The sequence below is a fragment of the Centropristis striata genome, chromosome 4 (genome assembly GCF_030273125.1).
Source record: "Centropristis striata isolate RG_2023a ecotype Rhode Island chromosome 4, C.striata_1.0, whole genome shotgun sequence".
Classification (NCBI taxonomy): domain Eukaryota; kingdom Metazoa; phylum Chordata; class Actinopteri; order Perciformes; family Serranidae; genus Centropristis; species Centropristis striata.
Window position 1 is genome coordinate 32,428,713 of NC_081520.1, and position 23,142 is coordinate 32,451,854.

Consider the following 23,142-nt stretch of genomic DNA (forward strand, 5'->3'; position numbering starts at 1 on the left):
GTAAAGAAGAGACTTGTGGGAACTTCCCGATGATATCCTGACATGCTTAGGGTCTGTAGATTCCTTAGATCTTCTAGTTTCATATAATATCAGTATCCGAAGCGAAAATGCAGACAGCACGGAACAAAAATTTTGTTTCCTCACACCCAGTGGTGAAAGTATTCAGATCCCTTACTTAAGTAAAAGTACTGATACCACACTGTGAAATTACTCCACTACATGTTAAAGTCCTGCATTCAAAACTTACTGAAGTAAAAGTACAAAAGTACCAGAATCAAAATGTACTTAAAATATCAAAAGTAAAAGTACTAGTTATGCAGAATGAACCCATTCAGATTGTCCAAATATATTATTGTATTATTATTTTTGATGCATTTCTGTAAGCTTTAATTTACTGTTGTCAAGGTAGGGCTAATTTAACTACCTAATATACTTTTATGTGATTTAATTTGTACAAATTTTAAATGTATTATGTTTTTTATGTTAAATCGCAACCTGAAAAGTAACTAAAGCTGAGTAAAAAGTACAATATTTGCCTCAAAATGTAATGATGTAGAAGTAAAAAGTTACATAATTGGAGATACTCCAGTAAAGTACAAGTTCCGTAAAATTGTACTTAAGTACAGTACTTGAGTAAATGTTCTTAGTTACTTTCCACCACTGCTTACTTTATTCTGCAGCAGGGTGACAAATTGAAACACAAAGTTTAATGTTTTAAAACACAACGTTTAATGTTTTAAAACATGAGCTCTGTAAGTAGATTTACAGCACTTCTTTCAAAATCCAAACACTTTTCAAACCTTGAAAACAATTGTATTGAAGGATTTTTAGCAGCTGTAGGAACCCCGTTTACAACATGTCATCCTTTTGTGTTTCCAAGTAGACAGATGTTTGTACTGTCAGCCAGCAGGTGGATTTTGGATCCAGGCAGGTTTAGAAAGGTTTAACATACAGCTGGTAATGCTGCTTTAGGTGCGCTTCTTGAGATAAACATGTTGACACAGTTTACTCCCTCAGCATGAGCTTTCATCACAAGCAAAAGCTCATCAGTCTCCATCATAGTACAGTCGGTCTACGGGACAGAGGGCGAGGTTCTTGACATTCCTGTTTGGTTCAGAGAGGGTTCAGGAGGGTTTTTTTCCGGGTGCAGGGGTGAGGAGGCGTTTTACTGCCCTGCACTGAGGTTTTAAGCCCCTGAGGCTGAGCTCACTCTCCCTTCTGATGAACACTGGCTAACTCTGATCGAAAAATGTAGAGGGAAAATGCTTCACCTTGTTCTAAAATCATATCATGTTATTATAATGACTTCTGATGGCTCATAGTTTCTACATTGATCCTGGCGCGGCTGCTAACTACACCTACCCTTTCCCCCTTGAAGTTTCCTACATACCGTGCAGAACTCAAACGGTTTGCATTGATACATTAAACAGTTTGCTTGTTTTTTTCCATTTTTCGCTTACTTTTGTATTGGGACTGATCTACCAAAACAATTGTCACCAACACTTACTTTTGGATTGCAACAATAAAGTATTTAGTCTATCTGGCAAGAAAAAGCTTTAATGAAGAGCAGCTTTACCACCTACCGGAGAGCTGAACGCATCTCAGCAGCATTGTGGATGTGGTTGTCCTGATGGAGGTAGCCGTACTTTTCCAGAAAAACCTGCAATTTAAAGAAAAAACCCGCTAATACTACTTCAAAATGCCCCAAATACACAGAAAAACATGCAATTTAAACAAAAACCTGCTAATACCTGCTTTAAAACGATGATAACAAATAACTGTTTTATGTTTTTCAAGTGTTCTGTCTGTGCTGTTTGTTCTTCATTGTGTTTTCTCTGTACTCTCAACATCATTGTAAATGAGGGGTTGCCCTCAATGATTCTTCGAGAAATAAATATATAGATATATTATAGATATATGAAATACTACTTCAAAATGCCTAAAATACACAGAAAATAACCCTTTTTAGACAATTAAACAATGGTCTAATAATTTTTTCCCCATGATTGCAGATAAAGCAAGTTGTCTGCTGATACAGTAGTCTATATACAGTCATGGCAAAAGTTATTAGACCACCATTGTTTTCTTCAATGTATTGTTAATTTTAATGCCTGGTACAACTAAAGGTACATTTGATTGGACAAATATAATGATAACGACAAAAATAGCTCATAAGAGTTTAATTTAAGAGCTGATATCTAGACATTTTTTTATGGTTTTCTTGTTGATGATTTTGGTTATTATCAAGAAAACCATGAAAAAAAATCTAGATATTAGCCCCTAAATTAAACTGTTTTGAGCTATTTTTGTTGTTATCATTTTATAAGTCCAAACAAATGCACCTTTAGTCTGGTAAATGAGAGAAAACAAGGGTGGTCTAATAATTTTTTCAATGACTGTAGACGTCTTTTCACAATATATATTTTCATATCCGTTGGAAAAAAACATTTCAATATTAAAAACGATGGGTATAAACTCACACAAAGCCCAGAGAAAAGATCACAGTTTTCAATATCATTTTGAAGAAGAAAAAAAAGATGCCCCGAATACACAGAAAAACCCCTTCCCATCATTATTTTGCATCCCTCTGTAAAACTGATGATCTCAGAGTAGCACCTTGTGTAAATCCCCACAGAGGCATACCTCATAAAATCATAAAATCATAAAAGTGTTCAGATAATTTTAGCTGCTGTAGGTTTCCAAGGCAGATGTATATATCTGGACCACCCATAAGAGAGAGAAACCCCTGGGGTGGTCCTGAAAATTCATAGTTATTATTTCTTAACAACATGCAAAAATGCAAGCTGAGAGCACCAATAAAATAACCAACTGGGTCCATGACAACAGATGTTGTTGTGTTGCGGTTTGAGATTAGCCACGCTGATAGTTTAATATTACGGCCTCTCATGTGAATGAAGCAGGTTTTCGTGTTCAGACAACAGCAGGCGCAGCTATGATTACAGATGTGGTGAAGGTGGGATGGAAATTAAAATTGAAGAGATGACAGATGTGCTTCGGCAAACAGGAATGTGTAACAAAAATGTCCCTTTGTCCCATCAGAGACACTGAAACACGCCAGAAGGCTTTTAAAGGAAGAACAAGAGTAAAGTTTTGGAAACACATGTAACATCCTGATGCTGGAAGCTCCTACAGCTTATGGATGGCCAACGGAGACAAAACCAGCCCAGTCCAAACCACAGCGAGGCAATCAAACTGGAAAAACCCCAAACACCCTCAGACATAAATAGTTGTGTTGGGTTTGGTCTCTTTGTGTGTCATTATATGCAGCTATGGCTGTAATGGTCACATTAACTGTGACTGTAGACAATAAACTAAACATGCAGACAGTATTTGTTAAATTTAACTTCTTTCCTTCACAAAAGCCTCAAGGAAAATCCCTCCAATATGGCTCCATTACAAATGGTTTGCTGTCATTTCAAAACTTTTGTTGTAATTAGCTTTATTTCCATTCTCCTGCTGTATGTACAGTCATGATAAAAAATATTAGACCACCCCAACAAAAACAGCTCATAAAAGTTGTAATTTAAGAGCTGATATCTAGACATTTTCCATGGTTTTCTTGATCATGATTTTGGTTATTATCAAGAAAACCATGGAAAATGTCTAGATATCTGCTCTTAAATTAAACTCTTATCAGCCATTTTGTTGTTATCAATATATTTGTCCAAACAAATTTACCTTTAGTTGTACCAGGCATTAAAATTAACAATAAATTGAAGAAAAAAAGTGGTCTAATAATTTTTTCTTATTAATTATTTCTTATTAAAACATGTAGAAAAAGACTGAAAAGTTCACCAGTCTTTTGGGACAAGAGCTTGGACATTTGATGACAGTGACAATATGAGCATAAAGTATTATTATTACAAGGTGTGTGACGATATACCGGTATTTATAAAATTAAATACTGATATGTTAATAATACACATTAATATCATGGAAATAATCCAGTACCTAGTATAAACAAAAGATTATTTAGACAGATGGCATTATTATAGCAGATATCGGGAATAGCTTTCGACCATGGTAAAATCTGATATTGTCGCGGGCCAAGTTTCTACAGAAAACGTCATGTTTTACATCATTATGGCTATGCATGAACAAATACAAATTACTTTTGACTGTTAGAAGTTATTCACGGTCAAAAAATGCAAAACTTTGTTATCCGGCACAATGGTTATATTTGGGTTAATTCAACCACAGAGGGCTCTGCAACTCCCAAAAGCAATCCTTGCAGGTTTGTTTGGGATTTGAGAGGTAAAAATAAAAAAAATAAAAATGTAAAAGGCAGTCAGCGCCAATTATAGAACTGCTGCGGTGTCAAACTAATTTTAATTCGGCCAATGAACAAAAATCTGATGATCAACCATAAAGCCGTGCCATTTATTGGCAGTCTGAAAATTAATTAAACCACTTTTGATTGAGCTCCCCTTACGTAAATAGTAAAAAAAAAAAAAAAAAAAAAAGAAAATACTTAAACCAAAAACTGAAGCAAATTAACTTAATTTAATTCCTATAGCCTGATACAGTAAGTTGTGTTGTTAACCACATCGTTACTTTCAATTAAGAGTGTAAATAAAGGGGTACCCCAGGGTCTGGGACCAGCGGTGATCCTCCGGCGGTCTGAGCGGTGATGAGGGCGGCTACAGTCAGGATCCAGGCTGCCCTCACGGCTCCACACCGGTCCTGGGCCGGTGGTCGTCGGCTCATCGCGGGACAACCTCACTACCAACACCCCGCTACTGGCATGGCGCATTTCTGAAGATCTCCAAGTTGTTTCTTCATGGTTGCTTTTCCTCTAGCTGTCAGTAAGTGAGAGCATGCTGCTGCTCGTCTAACATTTCCATCCCTGCGAGCAGTGACTGAAGCTCTCAGAGCTCCGGGGAGGGTCGGCCCCGCCCCTCTCTGCCCGCCGCCTGACGGCCAAATACCAGCAGGGGAGGCAGCTTCTCCTGCTCTAAATACCTGAGCAGGGCGAGATGGCTTAAATCTATCATGCCGGAAAATGGTAAATGGAAAAGTAACGAAAAATTATTAGACAATTGTTTTCAATTTCTGGTTCATTTTGATGCCTGGTAAAACTAAAAGGTATAAAGGACATAAGAGTTGCTGGTATCTAGCCATTTTCCATGGTTTTCTTGATAACCAAAATCATCAAGAAAACCATGGAAAATGTCTAGATATCAGCTCTTAAATTAAACTTTTAAGAGCCATTTTTGTTGTATTTGTCCAAATGTACCTTTAGTTGTACCAGGTATTAAAATGAAAACAATGGTCTAATATTTTTTTCCCCCAATGACTGTAGATATAGCAAGTTTTCTGCTGATTCAATAGTAAATATATATACACACGGTTGGTTGGGGCTATTTGACTTGAAATACTGGAAATGGACTTTTCCATGATATTCTAATTTATGGAGATGCACCTGTAAACGTTTTATATTGTTTTCACAATATATATTTTCATGTCTGTTGACAAAACCTTTCAATATTACAAATGACTGGTATAAACTGACACAAAGATCAGAGAAAAGATCACAGTTTTTAATATCATTTTGAAGAAAAAAAAAAAAAAAAGAGAACCCAAGTAAAACATTTAATCCGTTCATACAAAACAATGGTAAGAAGTCTACCTCACATAACATCTGCGACTAGATTCTGAGAGGAAATTAAAAAGATGTACAAAGAAATAAAACAAAAAAAGCTGAGAAAGAAAAAAAAACAAAACATGCCAAAAGCGCCAAATCAGCCCCAAAGTCCCTTTACAGTAGCTCAACACATCTGTCCCTCGCTCAAATGAGCAGTAATAGTTGGGAGACACTTTCTACAAAAAAAAGGTGCATGAATCAGAATGTCTGATCTGCAGCCCTTTCCTCCAGTTTCCCAAAACTAAACCCTCCCTCCGCGGTGAACTCCAGGGCTGGAATGGTTTCCATCTGCAACACTTAGTATGGCCGGTCTCGTCTGTCGTCTCTACGGTCACCTCTGCAGGAAAAGACAAACATGTCCGTCACTTTTTTTTTTTTTTTTGCAAGCCAAACATTCACTTTTGTCATTGAATTAACCGCCATCATCTGAACGACAGACTAGGGTGAAATATGATGTCAGTTTCTCCTTGTTCATCAGCCCCTTTGCCTTTTAAATCTGTAGCTGGATAAAATAATCCTTTAACAGCACTCAGTTAACGCAGCTTTTCACCTTCAGCTGGCAGCAATATATCAAAAGGTGCAAACACCCAACACACTCAAAAGGACAAAAAAAAAAATGTGCAAAGTGAAGGGTGTGGCATGAATATTCAAACACTTCTCCACATGGCTTCTTAATAAGCTGGGAGGTTTAAAAGCATTGGTGTCCGAGACTAAATACACAATTTGGAATTTTGTTAACACTAGTTAAGGTTAAAAAAATATTAAGTATACTCAAATTAGTTACAGGGTGGGTTTTCCCCCACAAATAGATGGCAGTTTTTATTTCAGTACAAATGAATGTAAACAGTTCCAATAAATAAATAAACTTCTGTAGGGCACAATTTTAAGTAAAATAATCAAACTGGATTATTATCTGTGCAATTAGTGTACTTGCATTAACAAGGCCAATTAATACTATTTTCAGATAACTGAGAGGCCAATCATTTAGTGTAGTATTTCACCTAGTCTAGACCAGGGCCCTGCTCTAGGAAACAAGTTAAACACATTCAGGGTATCATTTCCAAATCTGCCTCACTTACACCTGACAACTGCCATCAAGCCAATTGATGCTACAACACAAGTTTTCCAAATCCATGGAGGGCTTCACTGTCTAGTTTTGAATGCGTTTACACACGAGCAATTAACAGTTATGAACATTATGTTTGCATAAGTACAGAAATTTGGCTAATTTCTAAGGAAATCCTATTTTAAATCAGATTACACATCTCCATTGGCAGCACTGCTCTCTAAATATCAGCGCTGATAAAACCCATATCAGTCGACCACTACATGAGATGAAAAAATAAAATGTTTCACCAACCTTCCCATTTTGTATCCGCCGCCGCCTCCTCCTCCATATCCTCCTCCACCACCACCTCCTCCGTAGCCTCCACGGTCTCCCCCACGGAAACCTCCTCCGCGGCCTCTGAAGCCACCACCTCTGTCACCGCCATAGCCGCCTCGGCCTCCACGATCTGTAAGAAGACAATTTGGTCAGTAAAACAAGGATATTGCATTTTGTGTCATTTCAATCCTGCATGTTTTCAGGGAACAGATTGCAATAAAAATAAAACAACTTTCTCCAGTACTGAAGACAAGTTAAAAGGTCCTCACCTCCAAATCCTCCTCCTGCATCTCCTGGTTTGGGAGCGCCACATTTGTTACACTCTTGCCGCCGTGCAAAGTTCATGTTGCCACAAGAGCTAAAAACAGAAATCAGATTGCCATTTTATGCATAAAAATCCCACTTCAAACAGGGCCAAAGGAAACCCTTCTGTTGACAATTTTTTTTTTTTTTTTTTTAAATCTACTAACCTGTTAGGACATGGCCAGTCTCCTCCCTTAATGTCAAAGTTGGGTCCTCCTCCTCCACCACGACCTCTGAAACCTGAACGTGACAGACAATTTGTCAAAAACTCCAGTAGCTGAAACATCAGCAAGTACAATGTCGAAACTAGACACGAGTGCCATTTGAGGCCTGGACAGCTGGATCGATACCCACCTCCTCGTCCACCTCTTCCCCCTCCACCGCCGCCACCTCCTCCTCCTCTCTGTGTGAACTCAGCTCTGCGAGTGGCAAATGATACTTTGATGGTTTTGCCACAGAAATCCTTACCTGAAAAGAAAAAAACATCAGTTTAAAGGACCCCTGAATGAGAACAGTGTTTGATTAGAAAAAAAAATTAAAGATATGCCATCACTCTTACCATCAAACCAGTCGATAGCAGCTTTAGCAGAGGGCGGGTCATCAAACGACACTGTAGCTTCTCCCTTTGGCCGGCCGGTGGCCTTGTCAGAGTAGATGTTGATCATTGGTTGGCCAGTCTTCTTGTTCACCTGAAAGAACCACATGAACAGGATTCTCAGCATTTACTGTTTCTACACCTTGGTCTTGGTCAACGATTAATCAATGCTCGATTAATGGCAGTTAAGAATTTGGTCGATCATGTGGAACTTTATCAGTCTGATGTTTGCGTTTTATAAAAAAATTGGATTTTAAAAAGTGGATTTTACAAAAGCAATGAAACATCTCACCCACCAGAGGGGATTTAACTTAAGGAGCAAAGGAGAGGGAAAAAATGAAGAAGTACTCGAGTAATGCATTATCTCATCTCACTTTGTAGTGGTGGGAACAGCACTTTTTTTCAGTGCACTGCATCACTAGATTCAGTTCTTTAAAAAGTACAAAAGTTTCGCTCTCCAAATCATTCAGTGCTCAACCGGATACATACGGGAGTATGTATAAAAACAGCGATTTATTGATGGAAGAAAGTACCTCATTTTATGAAAACATTTAATGTTTGTTTCTTAAAGTCACATTAAAAAAAAAAGTATAGATGCATTCATGAAGTAATACAGCTGACTGTTTAATCAGGCCTTCAGTCATTGAGGCCCAGACACACCAATGTCAAGGCAATCTGTTACCATTTTTCGACCAACGCGGACATAGTTTTTTTGCTGGGCTGGTTCAACTTGTGAACCTTCTCAGAACCATTTTTTAAAAACCTTTCCACAGGTTTGAGAGCCACATAATTACGCCACTGTATACGTCTAGGTACATCGCTGCTCTTCCAAGCATCAACAACGGCTGACATCGTCTCTTGCCAAATGTTGCTCATGGCTTTGCGAGTCTAAACTCGACATGTACACCAAATGTGTTAGCCTTTGTTCTAAGCCAACACTAGCCCCTAATCATATAGCAGTTAAACAAATAAAATGATGCATTTTAGCTAGTCTTTTTAGTCCCGGTAATCCCACCTCTAGTCCGTGAAATAAGCAGTTCAAGACCAGCAAGGAGTTGGTGCCAATCTGTATGGTTTTCTTGGCCTAGAGCCAGTTCTTTGGCAGTAGAAAAGAGGGGAACTGGTTGCAGCAGGCCCTGGAACTGCCTCGGTTGAAAAGGGGTATGCAAGGGAGTCTGTGACCCTATTTTTCCCACTACGTTGGCAAGAGTAGGGCCTAAGGATGCATATTTTTTGTAACAGATTTAATTCCTAAATACCTTGATGATACCAATTTGTTTGAAGAAGTCGCCAACTTCCTGAACTGTGGCTTCTTCTCCCAGTCCCGAAACAAAAATGGTGTTGTTGTCGGAGTTGTCCTGCTCACCTGCTGCCGGAGAAAAGACGTCCATTATTATATTGGTGTAACTATATAGAGATCTGTGTTGTCACATAGGCAGAAGAACATTTTATAAAGATAAAAAGTGCAATAAGTTCATTCTCAACGTCACAATAGGTGAATTCTAGGATATCAAGATCAAATTTTTTTTCCTATATCGCAATTTCACTATCATGAATTTTTTGGGCCACAGTAGCTGTAGTGAAAAGCTCATTGTATCTGATTAACATTAAATTATACAAATTTCCTTTATGGAGTTCATTGCAGCTGGCATGTGCCATGAGAAAATTTCAGATTCCAGCTGTTTGCTCATAACAAACCCTGGTTATAAACCATGCAATGCTCAAAGAGTCTCACCTGATTCATCCCGTGAGTCGTAGTCTCGAGAGCCTGTAAAACAGAGGAGAGGGTGGAAGAGAACAGTTAGGCAAGAAATCTTAAAAGCTGTTGCACTGTTTCAAACAAGCATTAACTTCATCCCCTACCAATGCATAATGATAAAGAAAATTAAACAATGTCCATGTTTACAGCTCTCTGATGGGTGTTTTCATACCGTTGCATCACATACCAACACCGTGCAACAACACCAGAATTGTTCTGGGTCTTTTTTGAGCTTACACCAGAAATGAAAACATCCCAAATGTCTCCAGTTTTTAGAAAGTTTTCCTTCTTCGTCCTGGGAGCACCTCTGTCATTTACAATCAGCCCTCGTCTTCATGCAACAATACCAATATTTTACTGCTCAGGCTCCATGTTCTTTACCATATCTGAAGTCATTTAAGAGAAACCCTGCTAAGAATAATAGGTGGAGTCCCTTGGGCTCTGGACATGAAAATGGTGGCATTCACTGAGTTTTTTTGTATTCATTTTAAATCCCCCTCTTTTCTTTCTGCTAACTCAACTTCTTTCCTCCCCCACCGACACAGTTCTGATGCTCGTCACTTACCACCGTAATTTTTGTAGCCACCACGGTCACCACCTCTGCAGAGGAAAAATTGGAGATATGATGGCTTTTCCTTTGTCGCAACTGAGAGCTCAAAGCTCCCCTACATCCCCATCAGTATGCACTCCTGCCAGGGTGTGCGACTATGGTGGAAATGTCTCACACGAGGAATGCGTTAGTCTTTGACATTAGAGATCAATGAACAGACGACTAGGCAGCTCTGACTGAACAATCAGGTAGACGAGTGAAGGCAATCATCACATCTGGGTCACCATTTACAATGAATTTGGTACTTTTTTTACATGACCAGATTGGATACCAAGAGCCGGAAAACCAGCTGAATTTTTTCTATAATATGAGAAGCCAAATTGGTGTGAAGGGGTGTAGGAATTGATAAGCAATCTTCCACTGAGTGCGTTTAAGAGATCCTTTAACTGAGGTCCAACTTTTAGTTCAATCACTCTGAACACCTGTAGTATAAAATGTAGATCCATGTTAACACAACACACATGTTCGCCATTGTCAAATATACAACACTTGAATGAAACCTGTTGAATGTGAAGCAGCTGAAGATGTGGCTCCGGGTCTAAGGGCATCGTTTCAGTGGAGTTTCCCATTGTTCAAAAACTATCATGTGGTCCTCAGAGCACAACAAACACACCAAATCTGAGTGTCTGGCAAATATAAAATAAAATAAAAAGTATGGCTGTGGGAGACTTGACTGTGGCAAAAATATAAAAAAGAAATCAAAAAGAAATCCTCACTGTGGATCAAGTTCAAATGACACAATCCAACAGAAAATAATTTAATTAAAAGTGCTTTTAGTCTGTTGCACAAAGTCACCTAGTGGACCAACATATCTTAGATCATACCAAAGTCGGTCTTCAAAAAAAAAAAAAAAAAAATTCACACATGGGTAGATGGGCATCTTAGGATCTCTCTTGAAAACTGATTGTGCTACTTCTGCAGGTCCTGAAAGGGGAGAGGACCCATATACACAAGGTGAAAAGGTCATAGCATGCATCTCCATGTGGAGCACTGTGTGTTTTTTCATGCGTTTTTGCTTCTTAGTGATGTGCTGCAGTATAGGAATCCTTACAGAAACATCCATTAAAAATGTAGAACTCTAAAGATTTCTGAATTTCTTCATATTTAAACTAATACAGCCTCTAAAATGTCATGGTGTCTCTTCCTAGTTGATAAAAATGTCACTTGATCTGTTGGAGAATGAACAAAACCTGCTCTAATGTTTCAGATCATACGGTTGCTCAGCGGGGTCTGTGGTGCCCAGGGTTTAGAATATTTGAGATGGAAACTTTCTGTGGGAATTAACAGGAATTTGAAAAAAAAAGAAATATAGGGGTCATCAGCTCTGACTGTATGCCTATATAAACTTTTTACCTTATAAAAGAAACCATTAATTTGTCAAAAACGATGTGAAATGTGCCATGGGGTGAGTTAGCTAGCTAAAAAGTTAACGGGGAAAGGTTCAATGTAGGCTGCGTGCAAACTTGGGATTACATTTTTTATAAGAAATGTGAAAAATGCGACTGGAGGAGCTTTATGTTAATTATTTTCAATCAAGCTACATCCCAAATCATAACACCTTCTGCTACTTTTTTTCTAGCTGTTAAGTTTTAAATCCTAAAAAATAAAATTGATCTACCATAACCAAACCTAACTTGAAAGTATGTAGACCGTAGGCTCAGAAAGTAGAATACTCATGGCAGCAGTGTGGGCGCACAAAGGGTTGATTCATATTTAATGGGATCCGTGCAAATTATGTGATGAAAGGGTGCGCTGCTAAATTCGGGGCATCATGAACATTACAAATCAATGAGAGGGTACACTCGTACACTGCATAAGACTCCATCATGTGCAGTTCCCCTGCATTCAAGTTCACAGTTACAAAAAGGTGAGCTTTTAAAACTGAAAGTGTGTACTTTCCAAACTTGCCAAACCATGCTTAATTTCCCTAGGAAATTCTCTTGTCCTTTGCAACCATAGAGGTAACTTTAAACTCCTATTTTGGCTAACGTCTTCAGTCCCCAGTCCTTCTCTATAGATCACAAAACAAGCAGATCCTCAGTGGGTCAAACAACCACTTGTATGTGCCACCTGATCTGAACAGCAATGTGGGTTCAACACCAGAATGCGTCATGTAAAAACTTCAGGTGAATCAGGTTTTGAATTATTTTCTTTTTTTACCACAGTTTGGGGATCTGGAGCACAAAGCAGATGAGTGGTGAGAAGAATCTAGGTGGGTGGTTTGTAGGTGATGAGTGATGATGTGTTGAGTGACAACAAGTCATATTTCACAGTGTACAGAGGTACCTTAGGGGCAGTGGCACTGTGCAACTTACCCCATACCAGGAGGTCCGCCTCTTCCGCCACGGTCGTATCCACTGCTGCGGTCATATCCGCCACTACTACTACGGTCATAGCCGCCACGATCATAGCCGCCGCCGCCGCCGCCACCACGGCCTCTGCCTCTGTAGCCCCCGCCTCCCTCTGAACGGTCTCCTTGGTCACGTCCAAATCTCCCACCCTGACCACCTCCTTCACCTGCTGCACAGAAAGATTTATTCAGCCTTACTAATTATAAAGACATTTAATTTGTAGGTGCTCACAGAATACAGATGTGGTCTCCATATTAACTCAAGATATAGTTATTTGTACCATCACTCCATCTTCCATAACTACCGCCGCTGCCGCCACCACCACCACTGCCGCCGCCGCCTCCCTGCTGTCCATAACTGTCTCCTCCTTGACTCTGGCTACCATAGGAAGCTTGTCCGTAAGACGATGCTGACGACTTGTCACCATACCTTGAAAAGATAATTGCAAAAAATGTTTGCAAACAAGGATGCCAAATATTTAAATCATTAAGATTTCATCTTTCGTCAGGCGGGTAGGACAGGCAGTTGTCAATTTAAAAAAACAAAATAAAGTGGAGCAAAATATAAAAAACAGAAACAATCTTGAATTGTTTGCTACAAATTATTTTTCTACAAATTAAAACGTTCCTCTTTGGTTCATGAGATGTGTAACACAATATGGTTCAACTAAGCTTCAATTCTTTATTTTAATTAATTAATTGTACATCTTAATGCAACTAATCCATTACAAAACAAAGGATGTCAGTGAGAGGTCCATGAACAATGTGATATGAGCATCTTACCCTGATGATTCCTGTCCGTAACTTTCATAGCTAGGTTGCTGAGACTGGCCATAACCATCTGTCAACAAGAAGATTCACAAAAGTGAGTGATTGATTCAAAGCAAGTATTCTAATCCCAGTGATCAAATAGGCATCAGTGCAATGTTCCAATCATTGTTTTTTGCAAATAACTTTTATTGAATAAACGTATACTGTACCATTTGTCGCTGCGGGTTGCTGTCCATAGCCACCATAACTCTGACCCCCATAGGAGCCACTGCCATTTCCTTGTCCATAACCCTGTCATTCAGAGAGTCCAGTTAACGAGGTTATATTAAATGCTTAAAAAATAGTTTAAAATTGTAACACTTGGCTATGAGGAACATGGGAAGGGTCTTACCTGTCCACCCTGCTGGCCGCTATATGACCCATAGCTACAAAAACATGATGAAAACAGTTAGCTTCAAGTTTTATATGCATTCAAAAACGTTGTGTCTCGGTTATATAGGCTTTGAATAAGAATGTGTACAATGGATCTGTCTTGTACACTGGATGAAAAAACACGGGAGGGGATTCTTTCCAACACTGAAGAATACATAAGAGAAGCCACAGGCAAATTCATTCAGTATAAAATAATTCGTAGATATTATTTTACCCCATCAAGACTTAACAGAATTAATAATGATCTATGTTGGAAGTCTGGGGCAGAAAGTGGCACATTTATCCATGCATTATGGGAATGTTGTAAGATCCTCCCCTTGTGAGAAAATGTTATAGATTATGTGAGCAAATGATTAAATTGTAAACTTCCCATGTCACCAAGACTACGTCTCCTTGGAGACAGAACTATGGTACCCCTGTTGAATAAATACAGTTTTAGAATATTAAAAACTGGCCTAATAACATGTGCATGGACTATTCTGAGGTGTTGGAGGGAACCCCAGGCTCCCACACAGTATGTGGAAAACAGAGATGATGGGGACTGTGGTGTGTGAGAAGATGTTGGGGAGAATAAATTATGAAAATTATATGATAAAAAGAAAAATGGGATAGTTTTGATAGACAGATGTGTTAATTTGCCTGCTTTGCCTACTCACTTGCCTGTCTTATTTTTAGTCAATTTATTTTCAGATTTTGTATTTTATTTTTATGCATTTATTTACTATTATTGTATTTTTTTATTACCCCCATCCTGTCTGTTTTGTTTGATGTTCGTTTGTATGATGTAATAATGAAAATCTCATACAAACTTTGAATCATAAAAAAAGAGTGTGTGCAATGATTTGGCTATACAAACACAGATCGATGTGAGGCGTGTGTGTTTGTATCGCTACATTACCTTTGTGAGCCACCGTAGCCTGAATCTGAAAGACAAATAAAACCAAAGTTTAGCGTTACAACAAAATGTTGCCCAAAGGAGTATGCAGAATATGAAAGTGACTAAGCAGATGATGCACTGCTAGCTTGAAGACAGAAGTAGGCTGCGTATGTAGGGCAACAGGCCTGTCCCCACGCCAACCCAGTAAAAAAAATGGCGGTCAATTTTAGTCTAGGCTTGGGCTAAGTCTTGAAACGAGACATACAGTCATGTGTACAGAAAGCGTGCACAGCCTCGGCACAGCTTGCTATGAATCCAACTCTGTAGGTGAGATTAATGTCAGCTTGTGCTAGAAAAATGTGACCATGTAGCACAAAACGTTTCACAGGCAGCATAGAAACAATAGCATCGGTATAAACAAAGACGCTAGCGGAAACATGGAGCTAACAGCTAGCGAGCCGCAACAAGGCCCCGCTGCGGTATTTTCATATTAAAAGTTTCGGCACGACTGTGAAAAACCAGCAAATTAAAGCGGGGTCAACTTTACACTAACTAACACCAGTTACAACACAGGTTTTAGTAGGCGGAGCTAACTTTGTTCCGCTAATGAAAGATGAGCCATGTTCCAGGCGATAGACGGAGCCCGTCTTCTGGCCTCGAGGTTGTCAGATAATTTAGCCCTCGACCCACTTTCCATTATCTCTACCCAGAAAAACACACGACACAAATAATCAAAACACATGTCGACTCACCAGTGGCCATTCTGTGCCTTTGTATATATAGTTAAAATACAATGAAAGCTGTTTCTGTTGATTAGCTGATAAAAACCCTGGTTGACATCCACGCAGCGCCACAGAATGGAGCGGAGCCCTCTGCGACACTTCCCTTATGCGGCTTCTTCTTCTTCCTGCTGGAACGGACGTCTCGTATGCACAGCTCGGTCACAACAGCGCCACCTCCTGTTACACCGTGAACGGCAAAGAACTGCAACTGCAATAGGCTAAATAAAAGTGGAAATCGTCACCCTGTTAAAAAAATCGCCTATCTTATTTTTTCAAGTTTTGCAGGAAACACAAAAAACTTCACCAAAAGTGTAACATATGACATTTATTGATCATTTCGCTCAAAAATGATGTAATAAAGGATGGCTATTGGCATAGTAACAACTGTGTGTAAATTATGTAACTTAAGAGAAATAAATGACTTTTTTTTAACATGCCTTTGTGACTTAAGCAAGATATGGTAACACTTTATTTTGAAGGTGTCTACATAAGAGTCACACAAGCCTGTCAGAAACATGACATGACAAGTATCATGAGCATTAATGTTACTTCAAAGTGTCATTAATGTTCATGACATATCCCATGCATGTCATGTTTATGACACGCTCACGTCACTCTTATGTAGACACCTTCAAAATAAAGTGTTACCATATCTTGCTTAAGTCACAAAGGCATGTTCAAAAAATTGCCAGTCACATTTTATTTTGACTTAGGCATAATAAATCATTATCTTAAAGGGGTAAAATCACATGATCTGATAAACTGAGGATGTAGGCGATTTTACCATAGGTGGCCGGTGTCATGAGGAGATGATTTAGGCAAAAAAATAATTGACAAAAAAATGACTTAGGCAATTATTTTAGCAGTGTGACGAAATGAAACATGCATTTTTTGGCACTGGTATTGTTAAAATATACAGTCATGTAAAAAAAATATTAGACCACCCTTGTTTTCTTCACTTTGTTTATTTTTAATGCCTGGTACAACTTAAGGTACATTTGTTTGGACAAATATAATGATAACAAAAATATCTCATAAGAGTTTAATTATAGAGCTGATATCTAGCCATTTTCTATTGTTTTCTTGATAATGATTTTGGTTGTTATCAAGAAAACCATGGAAAATGGCTAGATACCAGCTCTTAAACTAAACTCTATTTTTGATGTTATCATTATATTTGTCCAAACAAATGTAACTTTAGTTGTACCAGGCATTAAAAATGAAACGAAATTGAAGAAAAAAGTGGTCTAATATTTTTTTTCCATGACTGTACATGAAAAACCATCATGTCTAAAGATAAGGATACTGTCAGATAAGAGAAAAGGTGAATATTAATGTGGAAATGAAACAGTCAACCAAATTAACATTTTTCACATTTGTTGTAGAACTGTTGATAAGAATAGGACTCAATCTAGTAAATAATGTTATGCAACTGCAAACTTTAAACTTGTGTGTGGTTGCTATCTAATAAATGTGTCATTGTCTGGGGCGAATTACCATGTGTGTGTATGATTGACCTGAAGACTAAATGATATGATTCCTTATATGTTGCTTAGGCTTTTCTCAATATCTTTTTCTGTAAAACTTAAGGTTTTCAGAGGTAAAAAGATATAGTAGCCTCTTTTATTTTACTAAAAAAGTTATTTAAAACAAAGCATAAGAGCACAAAACAAATGCAGAAATAGGCAGTCAGCACGGCATATCAAGTCTGATGGAAATCTCCAGGCACAATGGCTTATTAAGGCTCAGCCAACTGAAGCAGTAAAAATTTCAGCTTTTTTGCTTTTCATTACATTAAACTATGTGTGAGAAATAGAATGTAATTATATAATATCTAATAGTATAACAATCATAGGGGACTTTGATCTGAATTGAGTACTTTTACTAATAATACTTTAAGTACATTTTCCTGATTATACTTACTTTTACTAAAGTTACATTTCAAATTAAGGACTTGTATTTGCAACAGTGTAAAATACTTATACTGATTAAGTTTAACCATATTTAATTACAAAAACACAACAATTTATTCCAATTTTATTCATTAAAAAATGCATGCCTGGATAAAATCAAATAATTACATCATATAGTGGGATGACAAAACAAAAAGCAACAGAATTGGGTAAAGTGACTTTCTATGAAAATGTAAGCATGGAAGAAAAAAAAAAGCTATGAAAAAGACAGTGAAGCATCAGGGTTAAAATGCTAACTTCATACATAAGGCAGTGTTAAAAAGGCACAGGCTGCACTTTAACTGGTTTGTTGACCTCGTCCTATTCACACAGAAGTACTGAGATGAGCACTGACGGACAGATGCTGGGAGACACACAAGATGTTTTTATACGTCTTGTAATGTAGTGGTGCATATGTGATTCGACACAAAATTAAAATTAAAAAAATAGAGATAAACAGAGGTGGAAGTCATACGTCTGTTACTGCCACATGACAAATGGATTTCATACTCCTCTGTTGACAGATGCATATAAAATAAACAACCACTATTCAGGAGGACAGATCTTGTTTACAAAGCCAACATTTCAAAGAACATTTTAAAAATATAATCGGGTACCTACACCACCTTCACCATGTTTAAAGGATTTTATGGTAAATAAAAATGCACATAATCTCTATTTTTTTTCTCTAACTGATATTCCCCTTTGCATCACTTTTTGTGCCTTTTAAAGGTTACCATTACTGATTAAAATAAACAGCAATTTATGCATAACAGGCAAAATCCCTTGTCAAAATACAAAGGTAAACATAATAGTACCCATAATGCCAGTATGTTACATTAAACATTTTTCACTCAGAATTTATATGAATGTTCTAAACACATTTAATTGAACTCTCAAAGTACAACAAGATTGGTTCTGAGAGAAACTAAAGTCGACACCTTTTCATGTCTAAAGCGTCTCAAAAACCCCTTTTCCACCAAATTAGCTCTGGTTCTTGAACTGGCTCCGTTCAGAGCTGTGGTAAACCTTTCACCAGTTTGTGATCATTAATGGACAGCGTTGCACAATGCACAACTAAGTAAATAGCAATAAGGCAGCACATCACACTGATTACCTGCAAAGTTTTGGTTTGTTATTACCATAGACCGCATAGGCATTGAGCTGAGGCAGGCTAGCCAGCCAGAACACATTTATTCCTGCTGTAAAGTTGAGCATTTTATCATGGGGGTCTATGGGGATTGACACGATTTTGGAGCCAGCCTCAAGTGGTCATCCAAGGAACTGCGGCTTTTGCCACTTCCACGTCAGCTTTACTCTTCAGCTGCGAAGGTTGTCACTTGGTTATTACTGACAGCAGGAACCAACTATTAATGACAAGAAGATGTATAAAAACTATAGACTTCCTCTCGTTCCAACCTGTACAAGATAACACGCCCACTGATGTGATGGTTCAAACTTTAAAAAGGAAAACCTGCAACCTTTTGGTTCCAGCTGAGAACCACCTTTTCAGATTCTGAGCCAATTTATTTTTGGTCAAAGTGCTCCAAACTGTTCAAAATTTAGGTGAGAAAAACCGGAAAGGAACCAGCTCCATGTTGTTGGAAAAGGGGAACGAGTGTTCACACTGCACCAGGAACGCTCCACTATCTGCTGTGGTGTTACGTCTACTGTCTGTTAATCAGTTAGATAAAAGTTACAAATATCTCAAGATGGCAAACTGAATGCGCTTTATAAATTTTCAATGGAAATCTTAATGTTCACAGTGGAATAATATAATGTACATACAGAGGTGTCTGTCTCAGTCATCGGTTTATAAAGCTGCTCTGATTGCCTCATTAATAAAAAAATGCTTCATTTGCATGACTGACAGAGGAACTTCAAGCCAGTAGGGTGCCACACCCGACCCCCCGAGCACCCAGAGGTGCAGTCAAGCCCCCAATTACACAAATCCATTCATTTATATCAGAAACTCTTGAAAACTAGACTAGGGAACCGGTATTTGGTCTGAGACCGCGGCTCAAAGGAGACACAAGATGGTGGTCCAGATCCATAATGAAGTATACATAAGAAATACATGTGTTAATATGTGTTGTATGAACTAAACCTGCTGAGGTAGTGTTTGCCTCACGAGCTTCTACTACCTGTAGCTCTCATGAACCAGGGTAATGAACAAGTGTTTAATGTTTTATATTCAGTCCTGATAAAACAAGACACGATACAAATAGAAAATTTAAAAACCACCAGTCGAGCAGTTAGACTGAGTCCGAGGCTCTTTAACTCCAGACATCTTGTGAGTAGCGTCCCTTGGTCATCAGTTTCTTGATGTAATCTGTGGCCTGTGTGCGCGTCATGCCTCCCAGTTCTTCTCCCATCTCATAGAAGGCCGCTTGCACATCCTTAGCCATGTTCCTTGCATCCCTAAATCAGGAGAGAGATCACTTCAGAAGTCTGCTCTGCTTTGTTTTAGTGTTTTCATATTGTAAAGTTCTTGTTTGACATGTTCTTCAAAACTTAAAATGTCTTTGGAACCGTGTATGCTACAGACATGCTTGAAATTGTGCATTAATTGTGAGATTCTCAGTTTTCTGAGTCGGTTTGAATGGTTGATTGATTAACAAAAACATGGTGAAATACAAAATACATAACAATAAAGCTACAGTAAGAAGATGTTATGAGGCCTTTTATAAGTCCAATAAGACTTACAATATAATTATGCAAAAATGGGCTCAGGATCTTGGGGTGGCAATAGACAAAGCTATGGAGGCGGACATATGGGAGCATGCTAACAACATATCCATATAATAGAGCAAAGGAATCACAATTTAAATTACTGCATTGCCTCCAGATATCACCTGAACTCAGACATAAGATTGAAGCAAAGAAATGTTTTAACATATGCTGCATGTAAAACTATATTGCTGAAATGGATTTCAAATAAGCCAACTGCAGTTTTAGATTGGCATAAGGTAATATTTGACTTCTTACCCATGGAATATTTGACATACTGGTCCAGAGGGATAATTGTTTTATTTTATCATTATAAGGACCCCATTTCTCGATAATGTTGGACCTAAAATATCACAACATATTTTTGAAGGTGCTTCCCAGACCAAGGAATAACAACTGAAAGTTAAAGGAGAGGTTTTGCTGTCTGTTTCTCTTTTATTTCTTATTTTATTTTCTAACTCATTTTTTAATTATTGTAATGTGTACTTGTTTCTCCATTATATATTATTACTTATCATTGTTGTTACTAATGCCATATGATATTCTACCATGCTTGGGCCATACGACTGGCTCTTTCTAAGGGGGGGATAAATGTTTTAGTTTTTTTTAAAGAGAAAAAAATGTTGTATATGTGAATAAGTTGTGAAGCATAATTACTAATAAAGATATACTTAAAAAAACATGGTGAAACTGGAAGTTAATCGCTTCTGGTTTCTGGTTGATAAGATATAAACCAGTTCAGAGAATGTTTATACTTCATATCATTTCTTAGTATCAAATAATGGTCCAAAATAATCAGCATCATCAACTTAAGTGGACCAATATTCAACTGAAATCAATCATGAAATAGATTAGTTAAGATACTGAAAGTTTGCTCTTTTTTAATACATAAACATTTAATGTGAATCTTCTGTTAATCTTCTGTTAATTACCCGCAGATGTAGATATGAGCGTTGTCTTGGTGAATCAGCTTCCAGATGTCCTCCTTCTTTTGTTTGAGGAGATGCTGTACGTACACCTGAAGTTTTGAAAAAGAAAGAGTAAAAATTGTTCATAAATGCATCATATGCATCACAAGCAGATAGTTTAGCCCGATTCAGCCTACCCTGGATGACTGGATCCAAATTATTCTAGAGATATTTAGGACAGAAAAACTGACCTATCAATTAAGAATTCAAAAGGACAAATTTTATCAAATTTGGAACAACTGGATTTTATTCATAGCCCCCAGGAGAGCAAACTTTATTTGATCTCATTGGTAATATTGTTTTGTGATTGACTTATTTAATTTTCTGACTGGTTATGGATGATTATTTTTTATGACAACAGCGGCAGGCAACCACCTTGGTTCCAATACATAGTTTCATGTAAACTGTTCTACCTACTATTAAGTTTTACCAGAGCTATCTCTAAGTGAACATGTGAACCTTATCTGACTGTTTATTCTGGGAAAATTGTCAATACTATCCTTAAGAGGATAATGTGTATCCACTGATGTTATCTCATTATCACAATTTCTGTGAAATTTAAGTTACTAGAGGAGAGTGGACACTACAAAGGATGAACTAGATATGATCTATGATCCGTGACTATACTCTCTTTGGACTCGTATACCCGGATGGTTGGTGATGTGCTCTTTCTTGGACTCAAAACAAACAAAACCGGAAGGACATTTGCTTTTATTTCTACTAATGCTGTTATGCTGGTGTATTTACATGTCCACTCCAAATAAAGATACAACCAAAAAAAGAAAAATGCATCATATGGTCAGAAAGTTCCACACACACGGACTATACTGTGTATCTATTACCTGTGTGTGTTTGCAACCCCTTTGTACATTTGTACATTTGAGTCTAATCACCTTTTATTCAGGGGTTTTCCAATCTCAATACATTTTTTTTACCAAAACGGTGCTCAAATATGTAAAAGAAACCTTTGTTGAGCTCTGGGGAACACTAGCAGCCGTACCTTTTGCTCCTGGTCTCTAGAGAAGGCCACATTAAGCTGAGTGAGAACTCCTTTCCTCTCTGCTTCCTCCAGCTCCTCCTGGTAGATATAATCCTCATTCTTATATCTGCAGCCGAAAAACATCACCGTCTCTCCCACCTCCTTTCCTAAAAGGAAACACGACAGAACATTGGGTATTTTATACATGTATTTTTTAGACATTTTCAATGGTTTTCTTTATCATAACCAAAATAATTATCAAGAAACCCATTGAAAATGTCTAGATATCAGCTCTTAAATTAAACTCTTATGAGTTATTTTTGTTGTTATCATTATATTTGTCCAAACAAATGTACCTTTAGTTGTACCAGGCATTAAATGAACAAGAAAGCAAGGAGAAAACAAGGGTGGTCTAATAATTTTTTCCATGACTGTATCTGTATATTGTCAGCAACCATCACTCCTGTGTTCCAGTGGCACATTGCGTTAATCCACATTTATAGTGTTGAAAGGCTGATTGATCATTAAAACACCTATACATTATGTTAGCACAGCTGTTTTGTGCTGATTTGAGAAGCAACAAAATGATCCTTCCTCAGGCTAGTTGAGAATCCAGAGGTAAAGCTAGAGATTTGTACAGGTTAAAATTATTATTTATATCCTCTTGTCAATGTCTTCACTATATTTTAGATTCATTTTGTAAGTCATTTCATGGAAAACCACGCAGACATTTTCTGGGTGACCCCAAACTTTTGAGCGCAAGTGTACAGGTGCATCTCAATAAATTAGAATATCATAGAAAAGTCAATTTCCAGTAGTTTAAGTCAAATAGCCCCAACCAAGTATTGAGTCATATAGATGGACATACTTTAAAGAGGCCAACATTTCCATATTAAACATACTTGTTAAAAATGGTCTTCTGTAATATTAACATTTTTTGAGACATTGAATTTTAGGTCTTCATTAAATGTAAGCCATACTCATT

The 23,142-nt window shown here is 37.7% G+C and overlaps 3 protein-coding genes across 6 annotated transcripts in view; all 3 read right to left on the minus strand.

Moving 5' to 3' along the window:
* mmp28 (matrix metallopeptidase 28) overlaps nt 1-4,927 on the minus strand; it is a 34,522-nt gene extending 29,595 nt beyond the window's left edge. Inside the window, exons 1-2 of the mRNA XM_059331761.1 lie at nt 4,606-4,927; nt 1,584-1,660 (exon numbers count right to left, since the gene is read on the minus strand). Of these exons, the coding sequence (XP_059187744.1) occupies nt 1,584-1,660; nt 4,606-4,728 (200 nt within the window). The 5' untranslated portion in view covers nt 4,729-4,927. The remainder of the gene's footprint in view (nt 1-1,583; nt 1,661-4,605) is intronic.
* Nucleotides 4,928-5,540: 613 nt separating this feature from the next.
* On the minus strand, nt 5,541-15,629 carry taf15 (TAF15 RNA polymerase II, TATA box binding protein (TBP)-associated factor). Of its 2 annotated transcripts, none has more exons than XM_059331096.1 (16): nt 15,499-15,629; nt 14,768-14,792; nt 13,829-13,862; nt 13,647-13,728; nt 13,450-13,507; nt 12,948-13,096; nt 12,632-12,836; nt 10,272-10,306; nt 9,683-9,715; nt 9,207-9,313; nt 7,912-8,041; nt 7,707-7,820; nt 7,520-7,592; nt 7,319-7,407; nt 7,026-7,179; nt 5,541-6,002 (listed from the first exon to the last, which is right to left on the minus strand). In XM_059331096.1, the coding sequence occupies exons 1-16, from the start codon at nt 15,506-15,508 to the stop codon at nt 5,963-5,965; spliced, it is 1,338 nt and encodes a 445-aa protein (XP_059187079.1). In that variant the 5' UTR covers nt 15,509-15,629; the 3' UTR covers nt 5,541-5,962. The 2 variants fall into 2 exon arrangements, with proteins under 2 accessions (XP_059187079.1, XP_059187078.1); XM_059331095.1 differs by having other exon boundaries at nt 9,207-9,316.
* A 1,923-nt stretch (nt 15,630-17,552) lies between these two features.
* Nucleotides 17,553-23,142, minus strand: part of porb (P450 (cytochrome) oxidoreductase b) — a 34,961-nt gene continuing 29,371 nt past the window's right edge. For all 3 annotated transcript variants that reach the window (XM_059331069.1, XM_059331068.1, XM_059331070.1), the window contains 3 exons: nt 22,179-22,324; nt 21,143-21,228; nt 17,553-19,901 (listed from right to left, as the gene is read on the minus strand). In XM_059331069.1, coding sequence (XP_059187052.1) covers nt 19,757-19,901; nt 21,143-21,228; nt 22,179-22,324 — 377 coding nt within the window. In that variant the 3' untranslated portion in view covers nt 17,553-19,756. The remainder of the gene's footprint in view (nt 19,902-21,142; nt 21,229-22,178; nt 22,325-23,142) is intronic.

Excerpts from the sequence above, each read along its gene's own strand:
- taf15 (XM_059331095.1), bottom strand. Across the intron at positions 12,837-12,947 it reads TTATGGAAGATGGAGTGATG|CAGGTGAAGGAGGTGGTCAG; the intron begins GTACAAATAACT and ends CTTTCTGTGCAG. Across the intron at positions 7,821-7,911 it reads TGCTATCGACTGGTTTGATG|GTAAGGATTTCTGTGGCAAA; the intron begins GTAAGAGTGATG and ends TTTTCTTTTCAG.